Source organism: Salvelinus sp. IW2-2015, linkage group LG16 (assembly GCF_002910315.2).
Source record: "Salvelinus sp. IW2-2015 linkage group LG16, ASM291031v2, whole genome shotgun sequence".
NCBI classification, from domain to species: Eukaryota; Metazoa; Chordata; class Actinopteri; order Salmoniformes; family Salmonidae; genus Salvelinus; species Salvelinus sp. IW2-2015.
The window spans coordinates 25,137,440-25,158,594 of NC_036856.1; the positions used below are offsets into that span (position 1 = coordinate 25,137,440).

Here is a 21,155-nt window from a genome sequence, read left to right on the forward strand (position 1 = left end):
TGGTACTGTGTGTTTGTCTGGGGGACTTACTGTGGACGTCAAGTCGTGCAGTGCTGGACACAATGCCAGCCTCGTTCTTGGCCGACACAGTGTACCAGCCAGCGTCCTCCTTCATGGCTGGTTGGATGATCATACACAGATAGCCACAGTTGTCCTGGTGCATGCTGGCAAAAAATAATTCGACACACACCATTAGGACYGAGTTTCACCGAATGTTGTCAGATCATCAATATCTTTATCATTAAGCATCTCCAGTTTAGAGAGGCTGCTTACCAATAATATTGGTATTCTATTTGAATTCTATTGGATTTATGTAATACAAGCCATAGACGGTGAGTGGTAGAGCTGTCTTACCTTATCCTGTCTGTGTTGTGCGTGAAAGACTCATTCTCTTTCTTCCAAAAGATCTGTGGGTAGGGAACAGCCGACACACGGCACTCCAGACGCACCGGGTAACCTTCGGCAACACCAGTGTTCTGCAGCTTCTCCATGAACGAAGGGGCCTTGTGCATCTCTTTGGCTGGAGATGAGAGAGACCAAGGTCAATCATATATCAAACTATGATGCATTGTGATTAGTACTACATTATTTGAATCAACAACTAAAAGTAGACAAAGGGTCTTTATATCTGAGAAGACATCTGAAATATTATGGGTACTTTACTGTGACAATGTTGCTGTTCATCTGTCTATGCCTATACACATATGTACTGTATGGGTGTCTACCTGCTACAATGAGTTCCAGGTTGAAGGAGTTCTGTCCGGCGCGGTTGCTGGCGATGCAGGTGTAGATGCCTGCATCACGGCTGGACACGGGCTCGATGACCAGCGAGTGGACGCCATTCTCCCTCACCAGCATCTTGTGGGCAGAGTCAGGACGGATGGTCTGACCATTCAGCTGCCAGATCAGGTCTGGTGTGGGCAAGCCACTCACCTAAAGGGGGAACACAACAAACACTCAATAACTCATTCATCACATTGTGTTATTTATACAATGTAATGTTTTGAATCTGGAGCATGACAGTATTTATTTATACAATGTAATGTTTTGAATCTGGAGCTGGAGCAAGACAGTGTTTATTTGCAGGGTAAATGTGCTGGTATTTATTTGCATTGTGAGTACGGTATTATGGTGTGTCTCTGTCTGCAGAGTGAGATCAACAGTGTTTTATTGTCGTTTGTCTGGAGTCTCCCGGTCGCATGCATGTTTTCTCATGGAAACTGCCTGGCCTGTGAAAGAACCTGCCTCTCTTTTCACCACCCGCTGCATGCCAGAGAAACCCTACACCTGCCCCTCCTTCAGGTGTACACGGTAGAGCCCACCTATGTGTGTGTGTATGTGTGTGTGTGTATGTATCCGGCCTTGAGTGTATTAAGTGCTAGAAGTAGAATTAAGTAATTTGTTGTTGAACATCCATGTAGTACACTTCCTGTAGTCTATTTTKGGCATGGAAAGTTTGAAAACTACAAATGATTTGGAAATAAATATTGTTTATAAATATCATTGACATTAAGAGCCCCAGGCCATTGGAGACTCACTGTTAATTTTTTGACGAGTATAAAAAGAGAGTCTTGTTATAGCATGTGAATTCCGTGTATGGTGCTGTTAGGTTTTATTASAGTTTTGTAACATAGTTTTCTAATTGTCTGACTGCCGCAGGCTGCAGAGGAACAATTAGTGACCGAGGGAGAAACGGAGAAAAGGGAAGGCACAGAGAAAGAGAAAACAGAGGGAGGGAGAGTGTGGTGGGAGAAATAATGGCAGAAAGAGTGAGAGAGTGAATCCTCTTAATCCTAGCAAAATGACACTAGCATTTCCTCTCCTCACTCGCTCTGAGCCATTCATCATGGAAGAGGAGATTAAATATATAGCCGCAATTATTTATTCTCCAGTATATGGAATGCATAGGGAGGATGCCTTTCTCAGGCCCACAGACACTCCTCATCACTGACACAAAGAGAATTCGAGTGTGGATCTGCACTCCTTTCCTCCATTTTCTATGATTTACTATGTGCTCAACACCAGGGTTCATTTGGAAAAGTTGGAATGTTCCTTTTTTGAATTCTTAGAATCTGTAATGCTTCCAGTAATTGGATCCAATAATTCCAGTAATTAAAAGCCTCACACTCCTCCCTAACCAACAGGCAAACAATGGTAGAATCCTAAAGGTGTAGCTGTAGTTTGAGGTCAAGAAGGGCTGTGTTCAGTGTTCAGGGGCCGTGGTCTCACCTTGCAGTCCATCCGGCAGAGCTTACCCTCCTGGACGATGAGGTCACCAGGCGCCTGCAGGAAGTGGGGGCGGAAGTGACGCTCCTGGATGTTCTCGTTCTCATCACCACTGTCTCTGGACCGAGACCTAGGTCTGAGGCGAGAGAGGGGGGAGGAGAGAGAGAGGCAGGGAGGGAGGAAGAGAGAGAGAGAGAAGAAAAGAAAGAGCAGAGGGAAGACAAAGGGTAAAAAGGAGAGAGATGAAGAGAGAGGGAGACACTGAGGGATATCTTAAAAAGCTTCACTCAGGCAGACCGGATATGAAAGCCTTATCTGGGAGTGGATCATATCAGGTTATTGGCTGGTTGATTTTTGTGTGTGTGTGTGTGTGTGTGTGTGTGTGTGTGTGTGTGTGTGTGTGTGTGTGTGACAGTTATTATATGTGGGAGAGGTATTTTATTGAAAAATCATTGCACATATCAATCTAACAGATGAAGAACCAACAGGTGTTTCTGCCCACTCACACTACACTATTCAACTAATATAAAAATTCAACCACACAAAAAGTTTGATTTAATACACACTAATATCAACAGAAGTGTACTGTAAACCCTGTATATGCCCATAACTATTTTAATAGTTTATAATAGCGGTATCTTAGGACAGATGTTCATACACCTGGTGTATTGGCCACTTATTGTGAATGAGTGTGAGTCTGTACTTGCACAGTACTGATGCATAAAGGAAGTCCAGATGGCAAATAATAGCCAGCAAGAACACTGCCAACACATTTCTAAAGCCCATTATTAATTATGAATAATAGCCAACAGTGTTTGTTTGTCCTTCCTCTCCCTGTGTCTGTCAGTCATTGTGCCTGTCAGTCATCGTCTATGTCAGTCATCGTGCCTGTCAGTCATCGTCTATGTCAGTCATCGTGCCTGTCAGTCATTGTGTCTGTCAGTCATTGTGGCCTTACCTGCGGATGTGTCCAGGTGCAGAACGCTGGCTCCTCCCCCTCTGGTTCACTGCCTGGACCATCATCCTTCCAGTACAGCTCACCCTCCCCTGATAGAGAGAGAGAGAGAGGTTATCTCCACCCTGCTACCACAAAAATACTTCCACCCTGCTAACATACAGCAGGCAAACGCAAGTATTTCCYGTGACTGTGCCTCAAAACCAAATGTCTACCTGAACCACCACTCCACCCTGGACTTGAACAGCCTTTACGACCAGGTCCATCTATACAAGGCAGCAGTGCCCACCTTCGCCCGGACCCTAAACGACACCACCCTCAACCGCAGCCCCAACACCTCACACAGGAGCAACAGCTCAACAGACACCCCGCCCAGACCAGCGAGACACTCTCCCAGACCAGCGAGACACTCTCCCAGACCAGCGAGACACTCTCCCAGACCAGCRAGACACTCACCCAGACCAGCGAGACACTCACCCAGACCTGCGGCAAATTTGGTAGAGCAGACCTAACTCTATTAAATTAATCAAAACAAGAACATTTTACATTTGGCTATTCAAAAGGAAATGATCTCAACAGAGAAAAATGTCCTCCTGTGTGCTACCTATATCCCCCCACTAGAATCCCCATACTTTAATGAAGACAGCTTCTCCATCCTATAGGGGGAAATTGATAATTTCCAGAACCTAACACCATCGGCACACAGGGGGGCAAACACCTACCTGGAGGTGACAGTATTCCCTCCCCCATATGCCCCCCTAGGCACAACTACGACAACATAACCAACAAAAACAGGTCACAACTCCTGCAGCTCTGTCACACACTGGGTATGTGCATAGTTAATGGTAGGCTTCGAGGGGACTCCTACGGTTGGTACACCTATAGCTCATCTCTTGGCAGTAGTACTGTAGACTACTTTTTCACTGACCTCAACCCAGAGTCTCTCAGAGCGTTCACAGTCAGCTCACTGACACCCCTATCAGATCACAGCAAAATCACTGTCCACTTGAACAGAGCAAAACTCAATCATGAGGCATCAAAGCCAAAAGAACTGAATAATATTAAGAAATGCTATAGATGGAAGGAAAGTAGTGTGGAAACCTACCAAAAACAATTAGGCAACAACAAATTCAATCCCTTTTAGACAACTTCCTGGAGAAAACATTTCACTATAATAGTGAAGGCGTAAACTTGGCAGCAGAAAACCTAAACAGTATATTTGACATCTCAGCTTCCCTATCAAATCTAAAAATGTCAAACAGAAAACCGAAGAAAAGTAACAACAAGGAYAAATGGTTTGATGAAGAATGCAAAAACCTAAGAAAGAAATTGAGAAACCTATCCAAACAAAAACATAGAGACCCAGAAAATCTGAGCCTACGCCTTAACTATGGTGAATCACTAAAACAATACAGAAATACACAAAGGAAAAAGAAGGAATCCATAGACTCTAACCACTTCTGGGAAAATTGGAAAAATTGGAAAACACTAAACAAACAACAACACAAAGAGCTATCTATCCAAAATGGAGATGTATGGGTAAACCACTTCTCCAATCTTTTTGGCTCTATAACAAAGAGCAAAGAGCAAAAACATACACACTACCGGTCCAAAGTTTTATAACACCTACTCATTCAAGGGTTTTATCTTGATTTTTACAAATTTCTACATTTTAGAATAATAGTGAAGACATCAAAACTTTGAAATAACACAAATGGAATCATGTAGTAACCAAAAAAGTGTTAAACTGTTATGGGATTTTCATGAATAATGACAATGATTATACTTAACATAGAACTATAACTAAAACTACCCTGTCATTGTATGATTGTATGAAATGTATTAGAATCATACCTCTATAAATCTGATATGTGTAGTTTTAGTCAGATTGGACAAGGACTTTTTGTTCCTTTTTAGTATGTAAGCAGGGTGCAAGTGTGAGACAATGTATGAGATAAGATGAGCTATCGACATACAAGCTCTACTACTGTGTTCCTTACAGGACATTCTGTCCCACCCAGGGAGGGGAGAGACTTAGGCTTGTAGTAGATTGTATAACAGGTGGCAGACAATGTATGACAGGAAGACTTTGTGAACTATATTGTCATTGTTTCTGAGAGGAGGAGGGACATGTATGACGAAATGTGAGGTATATAGACCAATGTACAGGAAATGATAGGCAGAACGTTCCCGTATAATAAACATTTGACTATTGTAGACTGGGCCTCTGTCTGTTTTTATTTCTATCAGTATCTACAAATCCTGATATAGCAGACTGAGTCATTTAATTTAATTGGTTAACTACTTCTTAATAGCGGGCGCTGTTTTCACTTTGGGAAAAATCGTGCCCAATTTAAACGGCCTCGTACTCTATTCTAGATCATAATATGCATATTATTATTACTATTGGATAGAAAACACTCAGTTTCTGAAACTGTGAATTATATCTGTGAGTAAAACAGAACTCATTTGGCAGCAACTTCCAGACAGGAAGTGAAAAATCTGAAAACGAGGCTCTGTTTCAGGGCCTGCCTATTGAATTGCCTTATATTTTATGGATATGCATGCACTGCATACGCCTTCACTAGATGTCAACAGGCAGTGGAAGGTGGAATGGGGTGTCTAGCTTGATCTGAGATCGAACAAGAGCTTTTTGGAATGACGTGTCCAGAATTTCCTTTCTCTACCTAGGCGCGGGAAGCACCTCCATATTGTCTTATGATAAGCGTTCGGTATACACGGCTAATATCTCGGCTATGATTTTATTTGATACATGTGATAATACATCGTAAAGAATGTTTTTTCAACCGAGTTTTATCAGATTATTTAACGTTTATTGGGACTTTTGGAGTTTTCCGTTCTCTGCCTCGAGAGAAATTGGGAACGTCATCAACATTGGCTAGCATTGTGGCACGAATTCGACAGGAGAAAAGGACATTCTAAAACCAAACAACCAAACAATTTATTCTTGACCAAGGACTCCTTGTACAAGATTCTGATGGAAGCTCAACAAAAGTAAGAACAATTTATGATGTTATTTCGTATTTCTGTGTAAAATGTTGAGTCCTCTTATCCGCCGTTTTGGCGGGCGCTGTCTCGCTATAACGTAAGCTGTTTTTGTTATGGTAAGTTATTTTAAAAAATCTAACACGGTGGTTCATTAAGAACCAGTGTATCTTTCATTTGCTGTCCAACATGTATTTTTTAGTAAGTTTATGATGAGTTCTTTGGTCAGATTAGGTGAGTGTCCAAATAGCTCCGGACATTCTAGTGAATCGATGCTAATATTCACAATGTATAACCACGGTTTCAGCTCTAAATATGCACATTTTCGAACAAAACATAAGTGTATTGTATAACCTGATGTTTATAGACTGTCATCTGATGAAGTTGGTCAAGGTTAGTGATTCATTTTATTTCTTTTGCTGGTTTTTGCGATCGCTATTTTGCTGCTAATAAATGCATTTGTGTGTTTGGCTATTGTGGTAAGCTAATATAATGCTATATTGTGTTTTCACTGTAAAACACTTTAAAAAATCGGAAAATTTGGCTGGATTCACAAGATGTTTATCTTCATTTGCTGTACACCATGTATTTTTCATAAATGTTTTATGATGAGTATTTAGGTATTTCACGTTGCTCTCTGTAATTATTCTGGCTGCTTTGGTGATATTTTTGATGGTAGCTGCAATGTAAAACTTGATTTATACCTCAAATATGCACATTTTCGAACAAAACATAAATTTATTGTATAACATGTTATAAGACTGTCATCTGATGAAGTTGTTTCTTGGTTAGTGACTAATTATATCTCTATTTGGTCGGTTTTGTGATAGCTACCTATGCGGTAGAAAAATTGTGAAATATGCAGTTGAGTCTTTTGCTATTGTGGTTAGCTAATAGAAATTGTGCTGCATCTTGTTAACAGATTATTTTATTCAATGGTTAAGATGGATTTTCATTGTGTTCCTGGTGTTATTTGTCCCCTAGTGGAGCTTTCTGGTACTTAGAATGTACGAAAACAGGAAGTAGAGAATTCGTTCTGCACGCATAGAAGCAGCTAAAACAACGCTACAGTGCAGGTCTTTCAGTGTAGTTATTTCTTGTCACGCTTCAGCCTTGGAATATTTGTTTGTAAGTTCGATTCAAGCATTTAGCTAATGATGATAATCTTGTTATTGATAGAGTTTCTTACATATCTATGTTGGTTGGTTGCATTTACTCACACAAATTGCAATGCTTTCATGTATGATGTTAGCTGTATTGCTTTGCTCGTGCGTCATGCAAACGAATTGTAAAATATACAATACTGTAGTTTTGTTACCGATTCTAGTGTAATATGCTTTGTTATTCTACTATATGGTTGTACATTATTAGAGTAATGAAAGGAGTTAGTCAATTACCATATGAGTAACAATTAGCTATATGGTTTGGCATCATGCCAGATGCATGGTACTTAGCACGTGCTTTGTATTCATGCAACTTCAAATGTATAATGTACAGCTACAGTATGTCGGTCTGAATTGAATACTAAAGTATATTCTTTTCTGTATTTTGCAGTTTTACAACATAAGTTGTTTTCAATATTCATTCAAGAAAAGTCACGCCTTGGGAGTTTTATTGAAGACTTAGTTGTTAGCTATCTGTCTAGTTTTGCATGGGAACGCAACTCAAGGGCAGAATAGAAATACATATTGTGTTTTCGCTGTAAAACATTTTAAAAATCGGAAATGATGGCTGGATTCACAAGATGTTTATCTTTCATTTGCTGTATTGGACTTGTGATTTCATGAAAATTATATTATATGATATCCCTGTCGCGTTAGGCTAGGCTATGCTAGTCAGCTTTTTTGATGAGGAGGATCCTGGATCCGGGAGAGAGAAGCGGTAGAGGTTAAAGAACATGAGAACTTAATTCTCCTAACATAAACAGATCTAAATATATTTTATATTTGAGATTCTTCAAATAGCCACCCTTTGCCTTGATGACAGCTTTGCACACTCTTGGCAAACACCAAATTGAGACAAATAGATTCTGCAAAAATATCCTCYGTGTACAACGAAAAACACAAAATAATGCATACAGAGCAGAATGAAGCCGATACCCGCTAATGATCAGAATCCAGAAAAGAGACGTTAAATTCTATAACCACTGAAAAGGAAGCGATTCCCAAACCTTCCATAACAAAGCCATCATTTACAGAGAGATTAACCTGGAGAAGATTCCCCTAAGCAAGCTGGTCCTGGGGCTCTGTTCACAACACAAACAGACCCCACAGAGCCCCAGGACAGCAACAGAATTAGACCCAACCAAATCATGAGAAAACAAAAAGATAATTACTTGACACACTGTAAAGAATTAACAAAAAAAAGAGAGCAAACTAGAATGCTATTTGGCTCTAAACAGAGAGTACACAGTGGCAGAATACCTGACCACTGGTACTGACCCAAACTTAAGGAAAGCTTGACTATGTACAGACTCAGTGAGCATAGCCTTGCTATTGAGAAAGGCCRCCCTAGGCAGACCTGGCTCTAAAGAGAAGACAGGCTATGTGCACACTGCCCACAAAATGAGATGGAAACTGAGCTGCACTTCCTAACCTCCTGCCCAATGTATGACCATTTTAGAGAAACATATTTCCCTCAGATTACACAGATCCACAAAGAATTCGAAAACAAACCCAATTTTGATAAACTCYCATATCTAYTGGGTGAAATACCACAGTGTGTCATCACAGCAGCAAGATGTGTGACCTGTTGCCACAAGAAAAGTGCAACCAGTGAAAAACGAACACCATTTTAAATACAACCCATATTTATGTTTATTTATTTCCCCTTTGTTGTGAGTGTAATGTTTACTGATAATTTTAGTTTATTATCTACTTCACTTACTTTGGCAATGTTTCCCATGCCAATAGAGCCCTTGAATTGAATTAATTGAGAGAGAGAGAGAGAGCGGAGCGAGAGAGCGGTGAGAGGGGAGCGAGAGAGAGAGTGGGAGAGAGGGCGGTATAGAGAGAGACGTTTACTTGACGTTTATGACTGGTCATACTCAAACTCAACTAAACCCCATGTCAGAGAGGAAGTACAGTGAAGTACAGAGAAGTACAGTGTGTTAAAGTTGGCCAGTCTGTTGGAAAGGCAGCGGTACGTGAACTCTCGACCCTCATGGCTTTAGTGATTTCATGTCTCACTCGACGCCCGCTTCCCCAGCTGGCTGGAGACCTTTTTCTTCTCCACAGCTCCATTATTATAGAACTAATGACTGCTAATAGTACCAGCACCACTGACTGCCAAACGGATTGGTCCTGATAATGTGTGTCCATAGATACAGTATGCCCCCTGTGTACAGCAGTTTGGTGTGAAACGACTTGGTGTTAACGTGTGTGCAGGGTTCTCTATATGGGGGTATGAGTCAGTCAGGTCCTCTGTGTGTTGGGTGGGTCAGGTGTTCTCACCTCAGGGTTACCAGCCATAATGGTGTAGTTGCCGTCATCGTCCAATGAGGCGGTGGCGGTGTGGAGGTTGCAGGTCCCGTCAGCGTCGCGGCTGATCCTGTAGTGTTCACTCCTCTTAGAGATCTGCTTCCCATCCTTAAACCAGTAGATCTATAGTGGACAGGATAGACACAACACAGAGTTACACAATGATCTGCTTCCCATCCTTAAACCAGTAGATCTATAGTGGACAGGATAGACACAACACAGAGTTACACAATGACCTATAGGAGTAGAGAGAAAAGAGAGTATATTATTATATTATACTATACTGCAATCCTCCCTCTATCGGTCCTCTCTTTTTCTCTCTGTTCCGTTCATTTGATGCCTGTCATCACCCAGCCATTACAGAAGCCCTATGAGCTAGGGATAGGCAGTGGTGGACTCACAGATGTTAGTACCCCAAGCCTGGCCCTTATAGCAACTCACTGTACATGTACCTCAACCTCCTACTAACAACACTACACATCCTCAACTCCCAATTATCAGAACAATACTGTATGTTGGTACATTAAACATTTACACCTTACAACAATACACCCTGAATAAAGTGACAGTAATATTGACATTAAGAACGGCTGATCTGTGTGACCTCTGACCTTTGGCTTGGGGTCTCCAATGACCTTGCAGGAGAAGGTGATGGGCATGCCCTCGAACACCTTGTAGTGTTTGAGCTTGCTGTCGAAGAAGGGCACCACCCCGGTGCCGGTGGCATCCTCGTCATGCTGCACATCGTCGTCAGACTCCTCCACTGGAGAGCGCTCCAGGCGGAACTCGATCTCACTAATCAGGCGCTGCTCGAAGCTGGACACCTTGTACTCCTGCAGAGCACACAGAGAGGAAGCAGGGTTAATGCTGGGCGATGGAGCTCAAAGAGCATCAACACAACTACAGGAAGAGACTGAAATCACAGAGGAACTGGATCACAGAAAAATCTGATGAACAAGAAGCACACTCCGCCACGAGCATTTTGTGTCACTCATGCATGAATTCATTGATTTATTCATTCTTTCATTCATTCAAGCACAATGAGTTAAGGAAATCCTTTTTCTCGCATCTACCCAGTTTCTCCCTATTCCCTCTCAACTCTCTCTATTCCTCCCCTCTTTCTGTCTATTCCTCTTGCTCTCTCAATTCCTCCTTCAATCTCAATCTCTCACCATCCTGGCTCGAGCTGTTGAGGCAGAAGCAACATCTGGAGAGTAGTGTGAATTGACTGACTGACTGACTGACAGTGTCACGTTCCTGACCTATTTTTATGTTATTTTGATTATGTTTAGTTGGTCAGGGCGTGAGTTGGGGTGGGCATTGTATGTTGTGTGTGTTTTGTTTAGTCTATGGGTGTTGTATTGTGTATGGGATAGATAATTGTGAGGTTGTCTAGTTATGTCTATGGCTGCCTAGATTGGGTCTCAATCAGAGACAGCTGTCATTCATTTGTCTCTGATTGGGAGCCATATTTAAGGTAGCCATAGGCAGTAGGCTTTTGTGGGTAGTTGTCTTGTTTAACGTTTGTTGCTTGTCTGTGCACTTGCGTTATTTAGCTTCACGATCATTTGTTGTTTTTTGTTTGTTTGTATAGTGTTTTCGTTTCATGTTCATCTTCGTTCATTTATTAAAAGAAGATGGCTTATTTTCCTCATGCTGCGTTTTGGTCCGAATCTCTTCCACACGATCGTGACAGANAGTAGGCTTTTGTGGGTAGTTGTCTTGTTTAACGTTTGTTGCTTGTCTGTGCACTTGCGTTATTTAGCTTCACGATCATTTGTTGTTTTTTGTTTGTTTGTATAGTGTTTTCGTTTCATGTTCATCTTCGTTCATTTATTAAAAGAAGATGGCTTATTTTCCTCATGCTGCGTTTTGGTCCGAATCTCTTCCACACGATCGTGACAGACAGATAATTACATGCCCAAGACACAGCTGCAGGAGTCTGATATCTCTCTCTCTTCTTCTCTCTCTCTTCCTCTCTCTCTCCCGCCCTTAAATTCTTGTTATTGTTTTCTCAGTTTTTCGTTCACTCGCTCATGCATGTACACAAACAAGAGATATATAGGACATGTGACACGTAACACACATACAGCAACAGGTTCATCTCATAGTTATAATGACAGTGAAACATGTTCATATTAGTATCTCATGTCAGGGTGGTGTTGGGAACAAACTCATGCATGCTCCGCTATTTGATTAACATATCAAAAGTGACCAATTAACACACACTAAATGAATCAACATATACATTAAAGTCCCAGTGCATTTGAATTTCTTGTGTTTTATTTACATTTCCACACTATGAGGTTGTAATAATACTGTTACAGTTAATAAATAGACCAAAAAGAAAGAGGGTTCCAAACCTCTCTTCCAATAACAGCTAGTTTTCAGTCTTTGCCAAGAAGCTATTTTTGTTTCTATTTTAATTCATTTTTTACAATGTTAATAGAAAATCACAATAAGGTACTTAATTGTTCCCCAGAAATAACTTGATATTTAGATGAAAAACGCTGCATTGGACCTTTAAAAGTGCCAGACATGTACAGCGACAAAGCCTTGGACATGCTTACTCGGTTTTTCATGAAGAGCATTGGTCAGTAATTGTGTACAGTCAGCACTGGCTGAAGACTACAGCTGGTCAAAAGCTATGTAACCACCACAATGACCATAACAGAACCATGAATGAACCTGCTTAATCAGCTTTTTGTGAAATGTATGTACAGTGGGGCAAAAAAGTATTTAGTCAGCCACCAACTGTGCAAGTTCTCCCACTTAAAAAGATGAGAGAGGCCTGTAATTTTCATCATAGGTACACTTCAACTATGACAGACAAAWTTAGGAAAWAAAGTCCAGAAAATCACATTGTAGGATTTTTWATGAWTTTTTTTGCAAATTATGGTGGAAAATAAGTATTTGGTCACCTACAAACAAGCAAGATTTCTGGCTATCACAGACCTGTAACTTCTTCTTTAAGAGGCTCCTCTGTCCTCCATCTCGTTACCTGTATTAAATGGCACCTGTTTGAACTTGTTATCAGTATAAAAAGACACCTGTCACAACCTTAAACAGTCACACTCCAAACTCGACTATGGCCAAGACAAAGAGCTGTCAAAGGACACCAAAGAAACAAAATTGTAGACCTGCACCAGGCTGGGAAGACTGAATCTGCAATAGGTTAGCAGCTTTGGTTTGAAGAAATCAACTGTGGGAGCAATTATTAGGAAATGGAAGAAATACAAGACCACTGATAATCTCCCTCGGTCTGGGGCTCCACGCCAAGAGCTCACCCCGTGGGGTCAAAAATGATCACAAGAACGATGAGCAAAATCCCAGAACCACACGGGGGGACCTAGTGAATGACCTGCAGAGAGCTGGGACCAAAGTAACAAAGCCTACCATCAGTAAACACCTACGCGCAGGGACCTAAATCCTGCAGTGCCAGACGTGTCCCCCTGCTTAAGCCAGTAATGTCCAGGCCCGTCTGAAGTTTGCTAGAGAGAATTTGGATGATCTCCAGAAGAAGATTGGGAGAATGTCATATGGTCAGATGAAACAAAAAACTAACTTTTGGTAAAAACTCAACTCGTCGTGTTTGGAGGACAAAGAATGCTGAGTTGCATCCAAAGAACACCATACCTACTGTGAAGCATGGGGTGTGGAAACATCATGCTTTGGGGCTGTTTTTCTGCGAAGGGCCAGGACGACTGATCCGTGTAAAGGAAAGAATGAATGGGCCATGTATCGTGAGATTTTGAGTGAAAACCTCCTTCAATCAGCAAGGGCATTGAAGATGAAACGTGGCTGGGTGTTTTCAGCATGACAATGATCCAAAACACACCGCCCGGGCCAACGAAGGAGTGGCTTCGTAAGAAGCATTTCAAGGTCCTGGAGTGGCCTACCGTTCTCCAGATCTCAACCCCATAGAAAATCTTTGGAGGGAGTTGAAAGTCCGTGTTGCCCAGCAACAGCCCAAAACATCACTGCTCTAGAGGAGATCTGCATGGAGGAATGGGCCAAAATACCAGCAACAGTGTGTGAAACCGTGTGAAGACTTACAGAAAACGTTTGACCTCTGTCATTGCAAAAAAGGGTATATAACAAAGTATTGAGATAACTTTTGTTATTGACCAAATACTTTTTTTCCACCATAATTTGCAAATACATTCCTTAAAAATCCTACAATGTGATTTTCTGGATTTTTTTCCCTCATTTTGTCTGTCATAGTTGAAGTGTACCTATGATGAAAATTACAGGCCTCTCTCATCTTTTTAAGTGGGAGAACTTGCACAATTGGGTGGCTGACTAATAATACTTTTTTGCCCCACTGTACACTACCGTTCAAAAGTTTGGGGTCACTTAGAAATGTCCTTGTTTTTGAAAGAAAAGCAAATTTTTTTGTCTATAAAATAACATCAAATTGATCAGAAATACAGTGTAGACATTGTTAATGTTGTAAATGACTATTGTAGCATGAAACAGCAGATTTTTTAGTGGAATATCTACATAGGCGTACAGAGGCCCATTATCAGCAACCATCACTCCTGTGTTCCAATGGCACGTTGTGTTAGCTAATACAAGTTTATCATTTTAAAAGGCTAATTGATCATTAGAAAACCCTTTTGCAATTATGTTATCACAGCTGAAACACTGTTGTCCTGATTTAAAGAAGCAATAAAATTGGCCTTCTTTAGACTAGTTGAGTATCTGGAGCTCATAATTTGTGGGTTCGATTACAGGCTCAAAATGGCCAGAAACAAAGACCTTTCTTCTGAAACTCATCAGTCTATTCTTGTTCTGAGAAATGAAGGCTATTGCCAAAAACTAAGATCTCGTACAACGCTGTGTACTACTCCCTTCACAGAACAGCGCAAACTGTCTCTAACCAGAAATAGAAGAAGGAGTGGGAGGCCCCGGTGCACAACTGAGCAAGAGGACAAGTACATTAGAGTGTCTAGTTTGAGAAACAGACGCCTCACAAGTCCTCAACTGGCAGTTTCATTAAATTGTACCCACAAAACACCAGTCTCAATGTCAACAGGGAAGAGGCAACTCCGGGATGCTGRCCCTCTAGGCAGAGTTCCTCTGTCCAGTGTTTGTGTTCTTTTGCCCATCTTAATCTTTTATTTTTATTGGCCAGTCTGAGATATGGCTTTTTCTTTGCAACTCTGCCTAGAAGGCCAGGCCAGTTTTATTGCTTCTTTAATCAGAACAACAGTTTTCAGCTGTGCTAACATAATTGCAAAAGGGTTTTCTAATGATCAATTAGCCTTTTAAAATGATAAACTTGGATTAGCTAACACAACGTTCCATTGGAACACAGGAATGATGGTTGCTGATAATGGGCCTATGTAGATATTCCATTAACAAATAGTCATTTACAACATTAACAATGTTTACACTGTATTTCTGATCAATTTGATGTTATTTTAATGGACAAAGAACTTGCTTTTCTTTCAAAAACAAGGACATTTCTAAGTGACCCCAAACTTTTGAACGGTAGTGTATGTCTTAGTTATCCTTATCAGTTCATTCCCAGGTTTCAAGGTCGGATCCTGCTACAGTCAGAGGGTGTGTGAACACATCTAATATCATTATTATCAGTGTGGCTTTGTTGAATGGCTTAAGATTGGGGAGTGACCACACACAGTGAGTCAGGAAACAAGAGGCAGAGAAGAGAAGGAAGGAGAGAAAGAGGCTTGAATAACCTTTTGAGGGACAGATTCTATATCAGATGAACTGGAATCCTGTGAAGAGATTAAAGAACAGAGGTGTGGTCTCTGTGTTACTGTATGATGTCATGTCCGGAGGTCACACCGCACACCAAAAGATGTGTGTAATTACCTGCATTCACACTAAAGAGTGTGTAACAGCACGATCAGTCTTATACATTATATTAACATTATGACTGTAACTACCATTTCAACAAAACACACACATTTCCATATCATTTGCTCTGAATTGGAACGTGCAATTGTGGCTTTTATTCTCAGGCCTCAGGCAGAGTAGTGGCCAGACAAATCTGTATCAGACAGGAACCAGGTTCAGTCCCATCGGCCTCCAGGCAGCCAGAGCCCAACATCACTACAGGATAGCAGCACAGAACAGCCTGACCTAAAGACCACCACCACTGTCTGCAGCTTTGAGAGGACAAACCCTGTGCGGCTCACTTCTAGAGTCTGTTTACTTTGCAGTGAGACTTGGCTTTAGTCAATGAAACAAATCTGTGTGTGTTCTGTACTGAGGTTTTGTGTTTAGTAAATCTTTAAGACTAAATTTGTAAGTTAATATTTCCAGTTATAGCCTGTATTTTACACTTCATCACATTGGTGTGTGACTGCAAACTATGACTGAATGTGTAGCTGAATATGGGCCATACACATGCAATAATACAGTRAACTAAGGTGTAGCACACAGATGGTCTTCCTTGGCCTGCCTACAGTAGCAGCAGCAGCGTACCTGTGTGACTGGCTCCTCGTCCTGCTGCTGTGTGTTTAGTACTGTGGCTGCGTTGTCTGCCCCCAGCAGCCTGCGAGCCATCTTCTCCTCATAGGTTAACCTCTGGAAGCACCGGTTAATGGGTCAGCCGAGGTTAGTGTGTCAGTCGCAACAGCAACACACACTCGTTACAAATATTAAGACATGGTCTTCTTGAGATAAATGGTTGTTAATGAAACTATTAACACTGTGAAATGGATGACATGGAAAAATATTTTTTGTCCGCTCAACTTCAAAAGTATATTTCGAACTCAAAAATGTCTGTGGTCATATCTGTAGTATAGTTACGCTATGTAGTATGTATGTCTGTGGTCATATATGTGGTATAGTTACGCTATGTAGTATGTATGCCTGTGGTATAGTTACGCTATGTAGTATGTATGTCTGTGGTCATATCTGTAGTATAGTTACGCTATGTAGTATGTGTGTCTGTGGTATAGTTACGCTATGTAGTATATATGTCTGTGGTCATATATGTGGTATAGTTACGCTATGTAGTATGTATGCCTGTGGTATAGTTACGCTATGTAGTATATATGTCTGTGGTCATATCTGTAGTATAGTTACGCTATGTAGTATGTATGTCTGTGATCATATCTGTGGTATAGTTACGCTATGAGTAAGTATTGATCGGTGTATGCATATCTGTGTATACGTTACGCTAGTGTAGTATGTGTATGGTTTCTGTGATCATATCTGTGGTATAGTTACGCTATGTAGTATGTATGTCTGTGATCATATCTGTGGTTATAGGTTACGCTATGTAGTATGTATGTCTGTGGTCCATATCTGTGGTATAGTTACGCTATGTAGTATGTATGTCTGTGATCATATCTGTGTATAGACGCTATTTAGTATGTATGTCTGTGATCATATCTGTGGTATAGTTACCGCTATGTTAGTATTGTCTGGATCATATCGTGGTTATAGGTATATGCATGTTTTGGTATGTCTGTGCATATATGTAGTAGTAGTTACGCTATGCTAGTATGTGTGTCTGTGACATATCTGTGGTATAGTTATGCTATGTATTATGTATGTCTGTGGTCATATCTGTGGTATAGTTACGCTCTGTAGTATGTATGTCTGTGATCATATCTTGGTAAGTTACGCTATGTAGTATGTATGGTCTGTGATCATATCTGTGGTATATGTTCTGCTAGATAGTGTTATGTGTCTGTGTTTCATATCTGTAGTATAGTACGCTATGTAGTATGTATGTCTGTGATCATATCTGTGGTATAGTTAACGCTATGTAGTATGTATGTCTGTGATCAATCTGTGGTATAGTTACGCTATGTATGTATATGATGTCTGTGATCATATCTGTGTATAGTTACGAATGTAGTATGTATGCTGGTGATCATATCTGTGTATAGTTACGCTATTAGTATGTATGTATGTGGGTACATATCTGTGGTATAGAGTTTACGCTATGTGTATATGTAGTCTGTGATCATATCTGTGGTATAGTTACGCTATGTAGTATGTATGTCTGTGATCATATCTGTGGTATAGTTACGTCTATGTATATGTATGTCTGTGATCATCTGTGGTATTAGTTATCGCTATGATTATGTATGTCTGTGGTCATATCTGTAGTATAGTTACCTTATGTAGTATGTGTGCTTGTGATCATTCTGTGTATATGTTATGCTATGTATTATGTATGTCTGTGGTCATATCTGTGGTATAGTTACGCTCTGTAGTATGTATGTCTGTGGTTGGAAATGAAATAGGATGACATTTGACTTGGATTGCTTGTATTAATGAATGTTAAAAAAGCTTCATCCCTAGTTACCTACAAACACACAGTCATCTACAGTGTTGTGGAGGCACTCTGTAACACACACACACACACTGTTTGTCAATTGCTCATGCGCTCCTCCTTGAATCGTAGCTTCCTCTCCAGGTCCTGAATGACAGCATCCTTGGTTCCCTGGATGTCAGAGTCTGAGGCCAGGCGTGGGGTTCCTCTGGACTGCTTCCGGGGAAAAGCACTGCTGACAAACACAACAACAGACCAGGGGATTAGAACATGGCACCCCAGACCTTTAAACCGACTTTACTCAATAGCAGCTGCGGTGTTTCTACAGTAAATCATGATAATATCATCTGTTGTTTGTGTGTGTGTTGGACTGACTGTGATTTATTTGAACTGTGATAGTCAAAATAGAGCCCTTCTCGTTCCCTCTCTCTCTCTTATCTGTCCAACTCAGCATTCTAACACAGGGGTCCTCTTATCCCTCTCCCCTGCTGCAGGAATGCCATGGTGAGGGGGAAAACAGACAGAGGAAAGGGCTTGATGAAATAGGGGGGGGGGGGTGGAATGGCCTTGTAGGAGGAGAGTGTGTTTGACAGCAGAGTATAGTGGATGTTTCTCTCAGCCAGCCAGGCATCATCAGACAAATCAGAGTCAGGATTATATACACAACACCAGATCTCTATCAGTTAACTAAACGAAGACATGACCAAGCTCACTCTGGGTGCATCCGCCTCATAGTCAGGACTGGCCTGAGATGGGGGGGCTTTTTTGACTTGAGAAATATGATTGATGTTTTGGAAAATTCCCCAAAAGGTGCCATCTAGAACCCGAAAAGGGTTCTTCTTATGGTCCCATAAGAGAACCCTTGAAGAACCCCTTTTGGTTCCAGGTAGAACCCTTTTGGGTTCCATGTAGAACCCTTTCCACAGAGGGTCCTACATGGAACCCAAAAGACTTCTACCTGGAACCAAAAAGGGTTCTCCTATGGGAACACCTGCAGTACCCTTTTGGAGTGCAGCAGTGTGAGTTGAAATCTCAGCTATGCATAAACCCTTCAAATATCTGTTTATTTGGCTTCACACAAGTCATTCCCTTCACACAAGTCATTGTGTATATTTTCCATATGGGCAAAACATTCTAACACACACACACACACACACACACACACACACACACACACACACACACACACACACCCCCCCCCCCCCCTCAGGAGACGGTGCTCTCTGAGCTGAGGTTGAGTGTATGTCTGTAATAGCCCTGGTCTCTGTGCTGTAAACATGCTGTATAAGAATGTAAACACGTCATCTTCCATCTAGCAGCAGACCTCCAACCTCCAGCTGCTGCTAGGCGGCAGGCTGTCCTGATGGGGTTGGAGGGAGAGGGAGAGCCAGCCTGGCTCCACAGAGACAGACCTGCTACAGGCTGTCACTCACTGACTGATATGCACACATTACACTACCATTTGACTGGAGAATGAAAGGGTCTGAAAGTATAGGGTACTGCCCCACAGAGAGCCAGTGTAACTGTGTGCACAGTCAGTGTATAGATACTCACATAGTCCCGTTCCCTTTAGGCAGGCCCAGGGCGTTGACGGACGGGCTAGTGGGCGTGGCTGGCAGGACGGAGGCCAGGAAGCCAGCAGGTGATTGGGGCATGGAGTTGAAGGGGGAGGAGCTGTTGGAGTGGGCGAGGGAGTAGGGGGGAGCCGAAGAGACAGGTGGAGGAGGGGGAGGAGGGGGTGGAGGGAAGTCTTTGGCAGGGCCTGACAAGGATGAAATGCTGCTACTAAGGAAGGGAGGAGGTGGAGGTGGGAAGGAGGGAGAGGAAGGGGACTGAGACTCAATGCTGCCGCTCTTACTGAAGGGAGGCAGTACAACCCTGGTGAAGGGTTTTTGTGAGGTGGGTGGGGAGAGGGGTGAGGGCAGGCTGGAACCAGAGGACCCCGAGGACTGGGTGACATAGCCCCCCATAGGGCCAGTCCCCCCAGGGCTCTGGGCAGCAATGAACTGCTTTGGCCGGGCGTAGTTGAAGGTGCTGGTCTGCATGGCGCTGCTCTCCAGCTCCTGGAAGGAGGGAGGAGGGGGAAGAGAAGGAGAGGGCAGAGAGGGCACTTCCTGGGGCTGCTGTGGCAGAGGCGGGACTTCCTGCTCTTGCTCCTGATGTTGGATCCAATTGGCTGCTTCCTGCTGTTCCAATATAATCTGATCCTGCAGCTGCTTCAACTGTTCTGCGTTCCTGGAAGGAAGGACACAAGGGCATCATCTACTGGACAGTGGGATCACTGTGAATGATCAATGTCAAACAGTTTAAAAAAATTCAACAAAATGGACAAAGTTCAAACAAGCTTGTCACACACACACACACACACACACACACACACACACACACACACACACACACACACACACACACACACACACACACACACACACACACACGTAGATCAGACGCATACCATAAAGTTTGGACCAATGGAATTCATACAGTAAAGGCCTAGACTCCATACTGTATATCCTCCATACTGTGTCAGAGTCAGTAGAAATGTAGAAATCCCCAGAGAGCCAGGCAGCAGTAGTTCCCTCCCCCAGGTCACCAATCAGCACATAGGACACATACCCACTAACACACTACATCCTCTCAACCCCACTAAAATGCTGGACAGGATGAGTTAACACTGCTACAAGGTTTCAGACACGTTGTAGAAATGTTATGAAAGCATGCGGCTGTCATCCATTTTCCCGTGACTGACACAATACCCCGTTCCCCGTCTCTCTCTGGTTACGCAAATTACATAGACAATTGTGATTGGCAATTTAACAATCATAGAGAATGAGCATCCCAGTCATGCTGAGACATTGCTCTAAAGTTACAGGCTGTTACTGTGAGTAGTTGAAAACCACACACATAGTTGTGGGGATGACATCAGCACTGGACCGTCCAGGGTTCCTCGATCAGGAATTACGTTTTTTCACCAGCCTGGAATTGATAGCTTGTCAGGCCTGAGGTTAAAGGGTTCAGGGGGACCGTGGGGTGTGGTTAATTCAGCTAGCCATCCGAGCTACCATCTGTGTGTGTGTGTGTGTGTGTGTATATATGTGTGTGTGTTGTGTAAAGTGCTGATTAGTGGGGAGGAAACCACTGCACAGGGTGCAGGGACTGATAGCTCCAGAAAGACTTGTTAAAAGGCCAGCCTGTCAACAGCCACATCAAACAATAAAAAAATTAA

General features: G+C 42.2%; 1 protein-coding gene and 1 long non-coding RNA gene across 2 annotated transcripts in view; one reads left to right on the top strand and one right to left on the bottom strand.

The window, feature by feature from the left end:
* Nucleotides 1-21,155, bottom strand: part of palld (palladin, cytoskeletal associated protein) — a 251,122-nt gene that overhangs the window by 3,254 nt on the left and 226,713 nt on the right. Inside the window, 11 exon segments of the mRNA XM_070447630.1 lie at nucleotides 31-164; nucleotides 355-520; nucleotides 726-933; nucleotides 2,230-2,362; nucleotides 3,185-3,273; nucleotides 9,640-9,789; nucleotides 10,278-10,499; nucleotides 15,372-15,410; nucleotides 16,123-16,224; nucleotides 18,023-18,164; nucleotides 19,484-20,164. Coding sequence (XP_070303731.1) covers nucleotides 31-164; nucleotides 355-520; nucleotides 726-933; nucleotides 2,230-2,362; nucleotides 3,185-3,273; nucleotides 9,640-9,789; nucleotides 10,278-10,499; nucleotides 15,372-15,410; nucleotides 16,123-16,224; nucleotides 18,023-18,164; nucleotides 19,484-20,164 — 2,066 coding nt within the window.
* On the top strand, nucleotides 933-3,611 carry LOC139028945 (uncharacterized). The gene is made up of 2 exons (XR_011481176.1): nucleotides 933-1,311; nucleotides 3,074-3,611. It is a non-coding gene; the product is annotated as an uncharacterized lncRNA (long non-coding RNA).